Source organism: Scyliorhinus canicula, chromosome 11 (genome assembly GCF_902713615.1).
Source record: "Scyliorhinus canicula chromosome 11, sScyCan1.1, whole genome shotgun sequence".
Classification (NCBI taxonomy): domain Eukaryota; kingdom Metazoa; phylum Chordata; class Chondrichthyes; order Carcharhiniformes; family Scyliorhinidae; genus Scyliorhinus; species Scyliorhinus canicula.
This window is the reverse complement of record NC_052156.1, coordinates 15,969,618-15,986,778: the sequence shown is the minus strand read 5'-3', so window position 1 is coordinate 15,986,778 and position 17,161 is coordinate 15,969,618. Positions and strand designations below refer to the sequence as shown.

At 50.1% G+C, this 17,161-nt stretch overlaps 1 protein-coding gene across 1 annotated transcript in view; it reads left to right on the top strand.

Annotated features, from left to right (window-relative positions):
- The window catches only part of mst1rb (macrophage stimulating 1 receptor b), a 156,021-nt gene that overhangs the window by 120,843 nt on the left and 18,017 nt on the right, over positions 1-17,161 (top strand). The window contains exons 12-15 of the mRNA XM_038812334.1: positions 2,742-2,891; positions 7,940-8,096; positions 12,286-12,378; positions 15,604-15,801. Coding sequence (XP_038668262.1) covers positions 2,742-2,891; positions 7,940-8,096; positions 12,286-12,378; positions 15,604-15,801 — 598 coding nt within the window. The remainder of the gene's footprint in view (positions 1-2,741; positions 2,892-7,939; positions 8,097-12,285; positions 12,379-15,603; positions 15,802-17,161) is intronic.

Below are 17,161 nucleotides of genomic sequence, written 5' to 3'. Positions count from 1 at the left end.
CAGGAAGGAGGGACACTGACAGTCAGGGACCTATACACGGACGGCAGGATCCCAACACTGGACGAACTGACAGAGAAATTTCGGCTAGCCAGGGGGAACGAGTTAGGTATCTGCAGCTCAAAAACTTCTTACGAAAGAAGACAAGGACGTACCCACAACCGCCACGACAGACACTACTGGAAAACCTACTGGACGCAAGTATCCTAGAGAAAGGGAACTGTAGCGACATGTATGACCGACTGGTAGAAAGGGCTGACACCGTACTGGACGCAACAAGAAAGAAATGGGAGGAGGACCTGGGGATTGAGATAGGGTGGGGACTCTGGAGCGAAGCACTGCATAGGGTCAGCTCCACCGCCACGTGCGCAAGGCTCAGCCTGACACAGCTAAAAGTGGTACATAGAGCCCACTTAACAAGAAACCGTATGAGTAGGTTCTTCCCGGAGGTGGAGGATAGATGTGAACGGTGCCAAGGAGGCCCGGCCAACCACACCCACATGTTCTGGTCTTGCCCCAGAATTGCAGGGTACTGGACAGCCTTCTTCGAGGCAATGTCCAAAGTGGTGGGGGTGAGGGTGGAGCCATGCCCGATAGTGGCGGTCTTCGGGGTCTCGGACTAGCCAGATCTATTCCTGGGGAGGAGGGCGGACGCCCTTGCCTTTGCCTCCCTGATCGCTCGCCGTAGAATCCTGTTTGGCTGGCGGTCAGCAGCACCGCCCAGAGCTGCAGACTGGCTGTCCGACCTCTTGGAATCTCTCCAAATGGAGAAAATCAAATTCGCCATCCGAGGGTCAGACGACGGCTTCCACAGAACGTGGGAGCCATTCACGCAATTGTTCCGGGACCTGTTTGTGGCCAACGAACAAGAGGAAGAATAGTCGGGTGGCCAAGAATCAGGGGAAAATGGTGGGGAATCGGGGGAAGGTAGCCGGGGCATGGAGGGGAGAGATGGACTGGGGGGGGGGGGGGCGGGGGGGAGGCTAAAACTGAGGAGGGAGGGGCGAAGCACGGGGAGGGGGGGAGGGGGGAAGACAGCTAAACCTGGGGAGAGGGAGGCGGACTGTGGAGGGGGGCGGTCGGGAGAGGAGGGCCGGCGGGGTGGGGCGGGGGCAGGGAAGCGGGAGCCGGAGGGAGGGCACAGGATGCCAAAACGTGCATGACACCTCCAGGAGCGGGGAACGAGGAAAATGGAGATGGAGGACGGGAGGAGCGGCAGAAGCGGGGGTGAGAGTGGGACAGCAGCGAGACCCGTCCGGAGGGGGGGGACGACAACACACAGCACAGCCAAATACCGCACACTGTGATTTTCTCCCCGGCACCCAAATGTGTGTGTGTGTCCCCAGTCCCCCCCCCCCCCCCCCCCCCCCCCCAGGCAGTCGCCTACTTACGTGGTGTGGGCAATTTTGCCAGATGTACAGAGCTGCCGCTGTTGAACTGGTTGCACAATACCCTACCAGTTATTCTATTTCATATTTTATTATATTTTTTTTATGTTGGGGTGTGACCTTCTCCTCTAAATATGTGTATATATATGTGTTTCTTGGGTTCAAAAACCCAATAAAAATATTTGTAAAAAAAAACTTCAGCAGCAACCCGGGGGGGGGGGGGGGGGGGGGGGGCTACGGGTTTGTTATGGGGGTTTGTTCTCATGGTTTTATGCTTATTTATTTTTCTTGTTAATTTATTGTTTTTGTCTTGGAGGGGAGGGGTTACTGTTTTTCTCTGTGGTGATAAAATTTGTTGTTGAAAACCTGAATAAAAATTATTTAAAAAAAAGGGAAGTTGGGCATTACTGGAGGACAATAGACTTGCAGGGCTATGTGGATAAAGCTGGGGAATGGAACTGGCTGCATACTCTACAGAGAGCTGCCATGCATTCATAAGGCCGAATGGCCTCATTCTGTCCTGTGTTAACCGGAATTCTCCGAGCCTTTGCGCCACAATCGCGCACGGCGAGGGGGCAGAGAATGGGACGTCGGACCCGCGACGCCTTCCCGCGATTCTCCAGGCGTTGAAAGAGGCCCCCGCTGCAATTCTCTGCGGACGACCGGCCGAGTTCCCGCCGGCCTGGTTCATGTACGGTTCCACCCGGCGGGAGCTCGTAGTCGTGGCTGCGGTGGCCGTCCTGGTGGGGGGGGGGGGGCGGAGGGTGGTGATTGTCACTGGGTGGGGGGGGGGGGGGCTTTCGCGACGGCCAGGCCTGCGATCGGGGGCCACCTTCGGCGCTGGCCCGCTGTGTGGGTCCGCCATGTCGCGCGGGGACTGCGGCCGGATGTGCAGGGCTCCGTATTGGCAGCCGGAGGTGCGAGGAGCGCTCCGGGGCCCTGCAGGCCCCCTTAAAAATGGAGAATCACTCTGGACTTCCTAGCAAAAAGTCCGCAGTGATTCGTGGTCGTGGGGACATAGCCCCATTATTTGAGAATCCCGCCCCAGATTTGACACTTTAATCAGATCCACCTTAATTTTTTTAAGGAACCCATTTTGTAAAACGCGATTAAGGAGATAACGAAAAGAGAAAGAGTGTTTGCCATTGACCTGAATGTCAATGAAATCGCAAGTTAGGCATTTCCAGAATGGCCGTTTCCAACATGGAGCTGAAGATGGGGAAAAGATGCATTTTCTTTGCACTTGAAAGGATTTCAGATTTTAATTTTACTGAAAGTGCGGCAGAAGATTGAAAGGTAAACTGTTTATTTGTCAACTTTTTTAACACAAATTTCACTTTGTTTCCATGGAGACAGCACAAAATGTTGTTCGAGCTGCGTGACTGCATGAATGTGACTCTTACTGTCGGAGGCAAGGTCTGTGATGAAGATATATGGGTTGGGGAGATTACCTGCAATATCAAAGTTAAACCTGAAGATTTCCCCAGCGAAGGGCTTCCAGTCGAGGTTTGCAAGTTGAATTATTTATCTCTCTACGTTTTCCGCCTGTTGTTTTGTGGTGAAATTTGAAGCATCTACCTTAGAGGCACCTTTGCCATTTTCTTTCAGGAAGGGAGATGTACAAAATTATGAGGGGCCTAGACAGAGTATTCAGGAAAAACCTGTTTCCCTTACCCGAGGGGTCAATTATCAGGGGGCACAGATTTAAAGGGATTGGTGGGAGGATTAGAGGGGACATGAGGAAATGTTTTTTCACTCCGAAGGTGGTCTGGAATTCACTGCCTAAGGTGGTGGTTAAGGCTGAAATGCTCAACTCATTTAAAAGGTACCCGGATCTGCACCTCAAGCGCTGTAACCTGCGAAACTACGGACCAGGGGTGGAAAGTGGGATGACAATGAGCACTCGAATACCTTTCTGTTTTTTGGCTGGAGCAGACACAATGGGCTGAGTGGCCTCTTTTTTGCACCGTTACTTTGCTATGGTTTCTATGGCTTCGAAGGCCACAGAGGAAATCTGCGCCTTGTGCCACAATAAGTAAAAGCAAATGACTGCGGATGCTGGAATCTGAAAGCAAAAAGGAAATGCTGGAAAATCTCAGCAGGTCGGGCAGCATCTGTAGGGAGCGAAAAGAGCAAACGTTTCGAGTCCAGATGACCCTTTGTCAAAGCTAAAGACAGAGAAAGTGGGAAATATTTATACTATATGTGGAGTGAGAATGAAAGATGAATCATAGCCACAGAAGCCCAGGGAAACCGGGTTGCTAATAGCCACAGAAACCAAGGGGAAAGAGTGCTAATAGCAGTCCCCAGAGAGAACAAAAGATGTGAAAGGCCAAACAGCGGAGAAACTAACATCAGAGGGTAAACTGTGATAGATGCCGGTGTGGGGGGAGGGGAACGGGGAAGCATAGCGGCCAAAGGGTAACGAAAGGTGGATAAGGTGGAGGGGTTGAATATATATAAAGAAAGACAAGAGAGAAAGAAATGGTAAAAAACAGTTAAAATGAAATGGGATGAAAACAAATGGGTCGAGGTGGGGTAGAGCTAATCATCTAAAGTTGATGAATTCGATGTTGAGCCCGGAAGGCTGTAGCGTGCCTAACCGGAAGATATTGTTTCCCAGTTTGCGTTGAGCTTCACTGGAACAATGCAGCAGGCCAAGGACAGACACAATGTGCCGCCATGTATGGTATCATAATGTGTTGACATAGAATTTACAGTGTAGAAGGAGGCCATTCGGCCCATCAAGTCTGCACTGGCCCTTGAAAAGAGTACTCTACCCAAGCCCACACCCCATCCCCATAACTCAGTAACCCCACCCAACCTTCTTGGACACTAAGGGCAATTTATCATGGCCAACCCACCTAATCCGCACATCTTTGGACTGTGGGAGCAAACCGGAGCACCCGGAGGAAACCCACACAGACACGGGAAGAACGCGCAGACTCCGCACAGACAGTGACCCAAGCCGGGAATCGAACCTGGGACCCTGGAGCCGTGAAGCAACTGTGCTAACCACTGTGCTACTATGCTGCTCACATAATGTGGATATCTCATTCCTTCATGTCCAGTTCTGGGCATCACACTTTTGTATCAAGAGCGAGAGGGCACAGATCTAAGGTAACTTGCCAAAGAAACAATGGTAACATGAGGCAGCACAATGGTTAGCACTGCTACCTCAACACGCCAGAGACCCCGGTTTGATTCCGGCCTTGGGTATCTGTGTGGAGTTTGCACGTCCTCCCTGTGTCTGCGTGGGTTTCCTCTCACAGTCTAAAGATGTGCAGGTTAGGTGGATTGGCGATGCTAAATTGCCCTTAGTGTCCAGATTAGGTGAGGTTATGGGGATTCAATTATTCTGTGATTCTATAAGCAAAATCTTATTCACCCAGCGAGGGGTTTGGGTCTGGAATGTGCAGCCTGAAAGTGTTGTGGGAGCAGGTTCAATTGAGGCATTCAGAAGGGAATTGGATTGTTATCTGAAAAGGATACACGTGCAGGGTTATAGGGGGAGGGGTGGGGGTCGGTGGGAGGGGGGGGGGGGGGGGGGGGAGGGGGGGGAAGAGTGGTATGAGGTGAATTTACCATATGGAAGACTAACACAGATACAATGGGTTGAATGGCCTGGTGTGCTGTAACGATCCTGTGATCATGTAATTCTTCATGCTATATTTTTTTCAGTCAAAATATGCTTGATTTATACCATTTTTAAACGTTCATTACATAACAATTAAAAGTTAACATTTATTAATGTGCAAGAGAAATTTGTTTCTTACAGTGCTGTATGTGGCACTCTGAGGTGCCTTATTACACTTGAAGTTACAGATTATATTTACAATATTCATTTCATGTCTAATGTATAGTCCGATATGAGGGGCGAATGACCTGTTATTGGGAGGGGGGGGGGGGCGGCGACTGTTATGGGGCGGGGTTACCTGTTATTGGGGTTCTCTGATTGGGGTGAGTTTCCGTTGGGGGTCTCTGGTGGGAGGGGTGGGGTCACCCTCATGTGTGCGTTCTTTTGAGGGGGGGTGTGATCCAACAAATCCCCCAGTCAGCGGGAGGGGGGGGGGGGGGGGGGAGTGCAGGATTTTGCATTTTCGGGGGGGGGGGGGGGGCTATTTTGCACACAGCCCCCCCCCCATGGAGCGTTTCTGGTTGCAGGTCCCTGCGCCAGTGTGAAGTGGTTCAGCTCTGGCGGGAACACATAGATTTTGATTTATTGTCACGTGTACCGAGGTACAGTGAAAAGTATTCTTCTGCGTATAGTCCAGGCAGATCACTCCATACATGAATAAATAGGGCATACGATAAACACACAATGTAAATACATAAACATAGACATCAGTGCAGTGTACAGAAGTCTCCCGAATGGAGAATCCAGGGCGGGATTCTCCGTTTTGCCGGCGCCCGGGAGTTTCCCGACAGCGTGGGGCTGCCCCACAATGGGAAACCCCATTGACCCGGCCGGTGTAACGGAGAATCCCGCCGGCGGGGCGGGGCAGAAAACTGGCGCGGCGGAGCGGAGAATCCAGCCCACTGCCCACATTCAATGTCAGTCATTCAGCCGGGTGGCAAAACATTTCAAATTCAAATGACAGCCAGTGCAATAAAATGCAACTTTTCTTCTTATAGCACGTTCTTCTCTGAGGTGCCTGAATTCAATTTCAACACTTTTTTATTTGTCAAGCACATTCGTTGTCAGACGTACAACCCAAGCTGTCTACAAAATGTCAAGCCCCTCAGTGTACTTGGGCCTAAGGGCCTTAAACCTTGCCCCATTGTGCAGGTCTGACATGGAGGACCCTTCTCACCACCACCCAACAGGGGCCAAGTAAAGAACGTCAGAGGGTGAGCTGATGCCACGCATCTTGAAAACCCTTGTTACTGTAGCATTCTGGAAGCAAGCCAATCACCCGCCCCTTGGCTAAGATGTCTCTTGGCAAAACCTTCCTAAGATGACACTGCGTTAACTAGGTTGGTACAATCTACACATAATTCCAAGTAAATTTTGGCAAATTTGGAATAATGCAACTGGCACAATGTTATTTGCGTTCATTAAAGTCGGTTTACAGGCCAAATTGGTGCAAAATTAGAAAGCAACGTTGAATGACCAAAAGTAGATGAAATCTGTCTATTTGGATATTTGGGTAATGGAGTCCAATTGGAGAATAAGAGGCTGAAAAAATCAGGAAGTTCAGGCAACTGGAACTCATTTCCCTGATGGCAACTCCCAACAATCAAACTGAGAGCAGTTGGAATGTGGAACTCAACACCATGAGGAGTGGCTGGTGTGGGGACTATGGGTGCATGTGGGCGGCACAGTGGTAGCACTGTTGTTTCACAGTTCCAGGGTCCCAGGTTCGATTCCCGGCTTGGGTCACTGTCTGTGCGGAGTCTGCACGTTCTCCCCGTGTCTGCGTGGGTTTCCTCCAGCTACTCCGGTTTTCTCCCACAAGTCCCGAAAGACGTGCTGTTAGGTGAATTGGACATTCTGAATTCTCCCTCTGTGTCCCCGAACAGGTGCCGGAGTGTGGCGACTAGGGGCTTTTCACAATACCTTCACTGCAGTGTTAATGTAAGCCTACTTGTGACAAGATTATTATTATTATTTAAGGGGAAGGAAGAGTAAACGAGGAAGAAAGCTAAATAAGGATACACTGGTAGACGAAGAGGGCCATGAGTAGGCTAGTGTGGAGCTGAAACACTGGCAGAGATTAGTTGAGCCAAATGGACCATTTCCATGTCATCTCCATAATGTAACAGTTTCCATTGCTGCCATTTTGCTTGACCGATTGTTTCACAATGTTTCGGGTCAGGCACCTGAACTATTAAGAATCATAGAAATTACATTGCAGGAGGAGAGAGCACTCTACTTAAGCCCAGGCTTCCACCCTATCTCTGTAACATGGGGCCTCACGGTAGCATGGTGGTTAGCATCAATGCTTCACAGCTCCAGGGTCCCAGGTTCGATTCCCGGCTGGGTCACTGTCTGTGTGGAGTCTGCACGTCCTCCCCGTGTGTGCGTGGGTTTCCTCCGGGTGCTCCGGTTTCCTCCCACAGTCCAAAGATGTGCGGGTTAGGTGGATTGGCCATGCTAAATTGCCCGTAGTGTAAGGTTAATGGGGGGATTGTTGGGTTACGGGGTTACGTGGGTTTAAGTGGGGTGATCATGGCTCGGCACAACATTGAGGGCCGAAGGGCCTGTTCTGTGCTGTACTGTTCTATGTTCTATGTTCTATGTAACCCAGTAACCCAACCTAACCTTTTGGACACTAATGGACAATTTAGCATGTCCAATCCACCTTGCATGCACATCTTGGACTGTGGGAGGAAACCGGAGCATCCGGAGGAACCCACACAAACACGGGGAGAAAATGCAAACTCCACACAGACAGTCATCCGAGGCCAGAATTGAACCTGGGACCCTGGAGTCGTGAGGCAGCAGTGCTAACCACTGTGCCGCCCGGGACCTATTCATAGTCAATGGGTGGAAAATTATACATTTCTCTGTCACGATTCATTTTGTTCTGATTCTTCTTTTCTTATTTCAGCTCTGGGTGAATGACGTGGAGTACTTCATTGGCTATGTCATCCATGTTGAGGAAGGTTTCGATACAAAAGTGGGAATTGTCATTGGCACCGTTGTCTTTTTGCTGGCGTTACTGATTTTGATCGCTGTACTGGTGATATACAGGAAGAAGAGTCAAGGTAACTCTGCTCCCCCCCCTCCCCATTTTCCTGACTCAGGATAACCCCATTTTGAAGTTACCTGTGATGTGGAGATACCGGCGTTGAACCGGGGTGGGCACAGTATGAAGTCTTACAACACCAGGTTAAAGTCTAACAGGTTTGTTTCGAATCGCTAGCTTTCGGAGTGCAGCTCCTTCATCAGGTGAATCCTGAGGAAGGATCTGTAAGACTTCTTACTGAGGTTATCGGTGTAATCATAATTTCCGGGGTTATTTAGTTAGCGAATGCAATGTCCCTAATTGAAAGAGTTTCTTCCGGTCTTGCGGTGTTGCATGCGGATAGGCCTCTGCTGAAACTGTGAATTGAACGTTCCTCTATGATGTGCACAGTCTTCTCTCTCCCAGACAGATCAGGGGGCTCCACATGTAGAGGTTGGCCAAGCAGGGACTGTGGCCAGTCCTGAACCTTGAGGGTGGGCCAGCCTTTCCTTGGAAGGTTAAAACCAGGCTGTTGTGTTGGGTTTGAGACCAGGTACTTGCTTGTCAGGTACAATGATTCACATTCATTTGTCCAGGTGGAATTTGCATTGAGGTCCTGTGTGGGAGGGTTTTTCCAGATCGACCTTTTTTTCCCTAAAAATTTAGTGTACCAATTCATTTTTTCCAATTAAGGGACAATTTAGCTTGGCCAATCCCCACAGCCTGCACATCTTTGGGTTGTGGGGGCGAAACCCCCGCAAACACGGGGAGAATGTGCAAACTCCACACGGACAATGACCCAGAGCCGGGATCAAACCCGGGACGTCAGCGCCGTGAGGCAACAGGGCGAACCCACTGCGCCACTGTGCTGCCCTCAGATCGACCTCGTTGATGGGCATCGTACCATGCATGGGCTGAATAGATCGGCATGAAGTGGCGTGTGTGCATGCCAACGCTAAGGTTCGGAGGCTGGCGATACCAGTATCCCACATTTCACCGGATAAATTGGCACTCAAGTTAAAAGCAAAGTACTGCAGATGCTGGAATCAGAGACAAAACGGAAAATACTGGACAATCTCAGCAGGAGATGGCAGAGAGAGAGAGAAGGGAGCTGACGTTTCGAGTCTGGATGATTCTTTGTCAAAGCTAATGAGAACTGGAAATAGGATCAGATTTATACTGTTGTGGGGGGAGGGGGGGGCGCTTGGAGCAGTGGGGCTGAGTGGGGCCAGCAATAGGTGGAGATTGACAAAGATGCTATGGACAGAAAGACAAAGAGAATCTGAATGGTGAATATCATAACTGAGAATGGTGCTGCTAGTGGCTCTTTAAGAGATCAGGATTGTTAATGGCAGAACGGAAGTAAGGAGTGTGTGAAAGAACAATTTGGAATAGGGGACAGGTGGCCCTAGTGGGGCGGAGGGGAGGGGCGGAGACAGACAATGGTGAAGGAAAAATGAATTGATGGAAATGAAAATAAATTGATAGAAATAAAAATGGAGTGAAGGTGGGAGGAGAGAGTTCACGGTCTGAAGTTGTCGAGCTCAATGCTATGTCTGAAAGGCTGTAAAATGCCAATTAAGTTGTTTCGCAACTTAATCTTGGCCGCAGTTATTTTTAGGTGTTCCCGTAAGGTCAGTGCCCTATCTAAAATCACTCCAAGCTATGTTGGAGTTGAATGGTGGAACACACCCAGCTATGAGGTCGCTGAGGGCCACCCCACTTTTAAGGACAACCCCCCCCCCCCACATCTTTATGTTCCCTCCCCCTTCAGTCTCTCCCCCCCAACCCATCATAACCCTGCTTCATTACCTCCCTTCAACCCCCTTTTCATTTTATGGGCATGGCCCCCTTCATGTCCCGCCCCGGCAACCTGGTTGGCATTGTCAGAGTGCCAGGTTGTCAGTGCCTTACCTTCTGCGTCCGGAGACCAGTACTAACCCGCGCCGGCGTGAGGCTTCACCGATGAGGCCGGTGAATACCGGGAACCGGGAGACAGTGACCTCCAGTGGGCTGTCCATATTTAAATGTGTTTAATGACTAATTTAAGTATGCTGATCTGGATCATACCGAGCGAGTGTGGTGGCACAGTGCTTAGCACCGCTGCCTCACAGCACCAGGGACCCGGGTTCAATTCCGATTTCGGGTGTCTGTGCGGAGTCCGCACGTGCTCCCCGTGTGTGCGTGGGTTTCCTCCGGGTGCTCCGGTTTCCTCCCACAGTCCAAAGATGTGCGGGTTAGGTGGATTGGCCATGATAAATTGCCCCAAACGTTGGGTGGGGTGACGAGAATAGGGCGGAGGATTGGGCCTGGGTGGGATGCTCTTTCGGAGGGTCGGTGCAGACTCGATGGGCCGAATGGCCTCCTTCTGCACTGTAGAGATTCTATTCTATAATTCTAGGTCATGCATTGTGGGTCGGGTGCATCGCGCGTGCCTCGGCGACTGACGTGAAAACCGGTTTTTGGCCTCTCCCGCGATACACCCGGTGTAACAGGATCAGTGCTGGGCACAATGCGATGGGAAAATCACATCCTTAGTGTTTTTCTGATGATATAAAAACAACATTCACTCATAAGGGATTGGGTAAACATGTTGTGGCTTCATTTATTAAATCTAGGCACGTGTCAACAGATAGACATGGACATAAAGCTTGAAGTCTTCACCCTTCTGGTGTCACTAATGTTCCCTTAGGGAAGGAAATCTGTCATCCTTGCCCAGTCTGGCCTACATGTGACTCCAGTCTAGACCCACTGAAATGTGGTTACCTCTCAACTGCCCTCTGCAATACCCCAGGAGGTCACTCAATTCAAGGGCAATTAGGGATGGGCAACAAATGCTGGCTCTGTCAGTGATACCCTCATCCCATTAACACATTTTTTAAAAGCATGTACGATATTAAACCGAATGTTGATTTATCATCAGCCATAGATGGGCTTGAAAAATCTCATGAAATTATTCAAAGAAGCAGAGGAAATTCTTCCCGTGTCTTGACTAACATTTGACATGAAACAACATCAACAACAATAAGCTGGTTGCTTACCTCATTGTGGAGTCTCACCATTTGCAAAATGGTTGCCGTCTTCGAGGCGTGAAGGGTTATAGAACTGATGGAACCATCAATTCACCAGACACGTGCTTGCCGATATGAACAGTGGTTTTATTCTACTTACTACAGAGCCAGCCTGTTACCCGTTGATGAACTCTCGGTGAACTGCAGGCTGACTCTGGACAAGGGTATTTATACAGCAGCACAAGGGGGAGGAGTCGTGGGCGGAGCCAAGGGTGGAGCCCCGTACAAACTCCTGAGCATTCCCAGAGCTACTCCCCTTAGTGGTCGGATAACGCTACTGCGCTTACAAAGATACAGTGTTAATTACCAAGTTACATTCACCACAAGAACTAAGGCAAATAGATGGACTTAATCCAGTGATCCATATGAATAATGGTGAAATGGTTTCAAAACACTACTGGCCTATTCCTCTTCCTCTATCCCTAACTATGTACCAATCACTTTGCTTCAGAATGTTTCAGTGGGTGTGGAGCACCTTGGCCTCCTGATTAAACAAAAGGTTTTCCGTGAATTGAAGTGATTTTTCTTCCTTGCGTTTCTTTGGCTGTTCCATTTCCTTTCTTTAGCCACCCATGCACACGGGTGGCTGTCAGCAGCCAGCTCCTGGTGTGATGCACAATTTAATCCAGCTCTCCCATTCCTGAAGAGAAAATGCTGGAAAATCTCAGCGGGTCTGGCAGCATCTGTAGGGAGAGAAAAGAGCTGACGCTTCGAGCCCGATGACTCTTTGTCACAGCTGCCAGACCCGCTGAGATTTTCCAGCATTTTCTCATTTCAGATTCCAGCATCCGCAGTAATTTGCTTTTATCTCATTCCTGAAATCAGACTCAGTGTTTGCCTTGATCTTCAACACTGTTGCCTGGATAAGGAAGCTGGACTCACTTGGGAGGATGTTGATGACATACACCCCCCCCCCCCCCCCCCCCCCCACCCACTCTCCTTGCATCCCACCCAATCAGTAGCTTTTTGTGAAATTTGGGAATTTTCAATCTATCCGGGTGGAAGATAATTTCCATTCACAGAAAATGGATCACCCCTTGATAACATGCATATCCTTTCTACTTCCATTATCTAATTATGATGCGCTGTGTTTGGTTCAATTACTGGTTTAATATGGTGCCTTAAGCCCGCTGACAAAAATGATATCTTGTTTTTCAGAGCATGCAGATTTACTGAACCGTTTGGAAGCTTCCGTAAATATGATAACTCGCAATACAATACCACCTGTTCCCAGCGATTACAGGGATTCCAGTAAGTCCCAGGATTAAGTAATTTCCTCAATCCATAAATGTTTTATAATCTGCAATTTTATTTTTAAACTCCTTCCAAAGTGTGGTGGACTCATTGGGCGGAATTTAATGGAAACATTTTTAAATTATAATAATCTTTATCAGTGTCACAAGTAGGTTTACATTAACACTGCAATGAAGTTACTGTGACAATAGCCCAGATGCCACACTCCGGTGCCAGTTCGGGTACACAGAGGGAGAATTCAGAATGGCACGGCACTGGAGCGACTCACCTAGCTCCAGCAGCTGATACCGGCATCAAATGGGCGCCGTGGGTCTGAGCATGCGCGCTGCGGCGGGCGCGAACCCGCGCATGCACGCTAGCTTCCTTCACTGCGCCGGCCTTGATGCAACATGTCAGTGGCCGGCGTGGAGTAAAAGAGGCCTCCCACCAGGAGAAGCCGGCCTGCCAATCGGTAGGCCCCGATCACGGCCCAGCCATGTTGGAGGCCTCCCCCCGCCCCTCCCGGGGTCGGATTCCCCCTACCTCCCACCAGGCCCCCCCCCCCCGCAGGATGGACGCCGAGGTCCCGCCGGGTAAGACTGCATGTGAACGGCGCCGGGCTATCTCGGCGCATCTGCGTGGAGAATCACCAGGGGGGGCTGGGTAGAGCGGCCCCCCGACCGATGCCGCACCGACCGCGGCGGCACCAATGGCGGCGATTCTCCGGTGACCGCCGTCGAGCCCGGCGATTCTTCGACCCGGAGTCGGGGAATTCCGCCCCACGTCTTTTGGGACTTCATTTGTGGTTTTTCAGGGAGTTTTCCGCCGGCTCTGCCAGTGAGCTCGCCACCGGTATTAAAAACGACACTTGGGGCGCGATTCAACTAAATGGTAACAAAGTCCCATGGCCGCGTGTTTCCCGGCGCTCGCAGTCCGGGTGCCCGTGCCTGGGCTGCAGTGCCAAGTGGGTAATGCCAAGGTGCCCACGTTCCAGGAGAAGGGCCAGGGAGCCACCCTGCACTGACCCTGACCACCCAGAGGTCTCAGGTGGCCCGAGAGACCCCTTGGTAGCCTTCTACCTGGCCCACGTTTGTGTGGACCAATACCGAAAGGCGCCAGGCTGAAGCCTCTTTGGGGAGGCTGGTAGGTCCTGGGTAAGCTCGCTCAAGTAGGTTTAACCCCTACTTAGGCACGTGCCGTTTGGTCACTCCGCTTTTGGGCGTGCTTTAGATTCCGACGCCTAGCAGGACTTGGGTAGATCCCGCGAGGCATGAAGGCTGACGGGGAGCCCGCGACAGACCTCTCCTGGGATCTCCCCGGATAGTGCAACGCCGCCACAAAATGGCGGATATTATCAAGATAGAGGTGCTTTTAAAAAATAGTTCCAATTTGACTTTAAGGACTAGCTGCCTCAAGAAATACCAACTCCGCTTTGTACAGAGTCTCCTCAGAATTTAACTGTTGTGGAGCCCGTTCATCATTCTGGTAAACCTACATTGTACTCCCGATGAGGCTGATGTATCTTTCCTAAGATGTGGTTACTAGACTCTCGGTATTCCAGGTGTGCTCTGACGCGGTGTTTCCATTGCTGCCTTTCATTCTCGTCTTTTCGATATAAGGGCCCACATTTCGACAGTATTTCTGGTCATTCCTGTATCTGCTCAAAACATATTTCAAAGGCCCATGTACCGGGACCCCCACACTTACACAGAACTATTTATTGGTTTGAATTGTATTTCTAATGGACCACAACTGACGCACTTGTTGAAAGTTAAGAGTTTTTTTCAAGTAATGTCCTTTTTTCCAATCCTCCGTCAACCCCCATGGAAAATTCACAGAGAATGATTTTGTTTAAAAATAACAACTGAAGCCACCATGGAACAGGAATGTTTTGCATTCCATTGAATACTCCCTACTAATTTTAGCTTGGGTAATCTATCTTCACATGGTCCTATTTCAGCAAAGAGAAGGAGTCTTCGCCTCGATGTTCTGGCCAAAGAATTGTCCCTCAGCGAAATCACCAAAATAGGAAGATAATCTGGTCGTTATCTCATTGCTGTTGTGGGACCTTACTACAAACTGGCTGTCACATTTTCCGGAATTGCAGAAGCTTTTAACTGGCGCTTGGGACATCCCGCTCAGAGTTCTCTGGCCGTTCTCACCAGGGATACCCTCTCGGCTCGGGTTTCCTGGTGGTGAGGGGTGCGTTGAACGGTGAAACCCCATTGGTAGTGGCGGTATCAGATGATCCTGCCACCGGCCAATGGCGGGCCACCTCTGCCGCTGGGAAACATGACGCGGGGAGCGCTAAAAATGAGTTTGTGAAAGGCGCTACATGAATGCAAGTCTTTCTTCCTTTTATCAGACACATGAGAATTTGAAGATGCAGACTGGAACTATCCCTTCAGTCCAGCTGCAATTATACACTAACACCAGGGCAGACAGTGCAGGGGAGGCAATGTTATTGTCACTGGATTAGTGATCCCGAGACTTGGAGCAATGCTCTGGGGACTGGTGTTCAAATGGCTACAATGTTTTGTATGGCTCACCAGTCCTGCCATTGGGTAATCCGCCATGGGCGGCTGGTGGGGGGGGGGGGGGGGGGGGGGCGGCTGGTTGGGGGGGGGGGGGGGGGGGGGGGCGGGGGGGAGCACCTTCGGCAGGACCAGAAGGCCCCATAGGTGGGAAGGACCAGAAAATCCCGCCCATTGTCAATTGTCGCGAACCCCCATCTGGTTCATTAATGTCCTTTAGGGAAGGATATCTGCCACCCTTACCTGGTCTGGCCTACATGTGACTTCAGACCCACAACAATGATTGTTAGAAGTCCCCTGAAATGAAGTTACTGTGAAAAGCCCCTAGTCGCCACATTCCGACGCCTGTTCGGGGAGGCTGGTACGGGAACAGGCGCCGGAATGTGGCGACTAGGGGCTTTTCACAGTAACTTCATTTGACGCCTACTTGTGACAATAAGCGATTTTAATTTCATTTCATTTTCAAATGACCTAGCACGCCACTTAGTTGAAGGACAATGAGGGATGGGAAACAAATTCTGGCCCAGCCAGCGAAGCCCACATCCCACGAATAACAGGAAAGGTATCTGGCAGAGTCAGAAAGAATTGTCCTAGCAGTTATTAAAAACATGCCCTCGCTGTTATTTGCTTGGCCGTCTTTAACAAATGCTGAAGCGGAGTATATCTGGCCTATTGTAAAAAAAACGTTCTACTTTATTTCCCCGGTTAGTCCTCACTCCCACGTCTGGGTCAAGTGGAAACACATTTCGGAATTATAAAGGCAGTACTGATGGGGCAGAGGTCCCTCTGCTAAATCCTAAAGGAATAAAATCACAGAATCTGAGGCCTGAGCTGCTGGAAGAAGTGAAAGATATCCTGATCCCGAGAGAATGTTTAACTGCATACATGGACCAGGTGATTGGAAAAGGTTAGTATGTGCTCAATTGATGATTTATTAACATTCGTGGCACCCGTTTGTCTTTTTCAGGATTGTGCTGTCCAGCAGGTTATATAATAACTTTGTTTCCCCAAACTCCCAATAGCTGTGAACGTCCTAATGTTAATTAAAATGAGTCGCTTTTAATGCAGCTGAATGTATATATAGGGCCGGATGTACCCATCCTTCTCACCCAAAGCCAAGGACCTTTGCTGGTATGTTAAATTATCCATCCTGCCCCCAATGATTCCTGTGGGAGGCCACACCAGAAACTTAGGCTCACTTTCTGTCTCTATCTCAGTCTCTTTCTTTTGTTCTCTCTCTCCCTCTCTCTCCCCTTTTCTCTATCTCAGTCCCTCTCTCTCTTCTCATCTCTCTATCTCTCTCTTTTTTCTTTGTCTAACTCCATCGATCTCTCTCTCCCTCCCTCCCACTCTTTCTCCCTCCATCTCTTTTTTCTTTTTCTAACGCCATCTCTCTCTCCCTCCCTCTCTCTCTGTCCCTCCCTCTCTCTATTATCTATCTCTCCCTCTGTTTCTCTTTCTCTATCTCAGCCTCCCTCTATATCAGTCTCTCTCCATCTCTCCATATCCGTGCTGGATTTTCCCTATGCTTGTGGGAAGGGGTGTTGTGGGGAGGGAGGTGGGAAACGGAAGTTGGGACTGTTTCCTAGAATGCTCCCCGCCCAATTAAGGGTGGAGATCAGGCTCTTCACCCCAGAGGGCCCAGCAGATACCTTCTCGCTCGAGTAGAGCAGATACCTTCTCGCTCGAGTAGAGTAGCAGTCTGTAATGGGTGATAAAGAGGGTGATGGAACAGGCACCTCACACCAATGTTTTCATTCTTATATTAAAAACACTCAGTAGCCACAGGAGGGAGGAGTCCTCACATGGCAGCACGTGCTGCTCTCACACACCGAGGTAACCAGGGAGGGTATCTGGGCACTCATGGGTTGCCTGCTGGCATCCAAACCAGCCCCAACCTGAGAAGGAAACCGGAGGCTGAATGGAAAATCCCAGTCAGTCTTTTTTCGATTGGCCTTAACATGTCTCCGAGTGAACTTAAATGGCTACTTGCTACCTGGTGGTGAGTTGTCCTACCAAACCTGAAAGCACCTCCTCGAAAATGGCTGCTGGCTCCTGGAATGGTGTTGGAAACACAGTACGTTGGCCAGCTTATCTTGACTTCCATTTTCTCCCCTCCTCCCCCTCTCTGTCTCCCCCTCTCTCTGTCTGTCTGTCTCTGAGCTTGATTTTCGGGCTCCATCGGGACCAGGATCAGAGGGCAGGTGGGTGTTGGAAATGGTGTCGCTTGCCGATGTTCCAGTTCCCTGGGACATTTTCACGCAGGC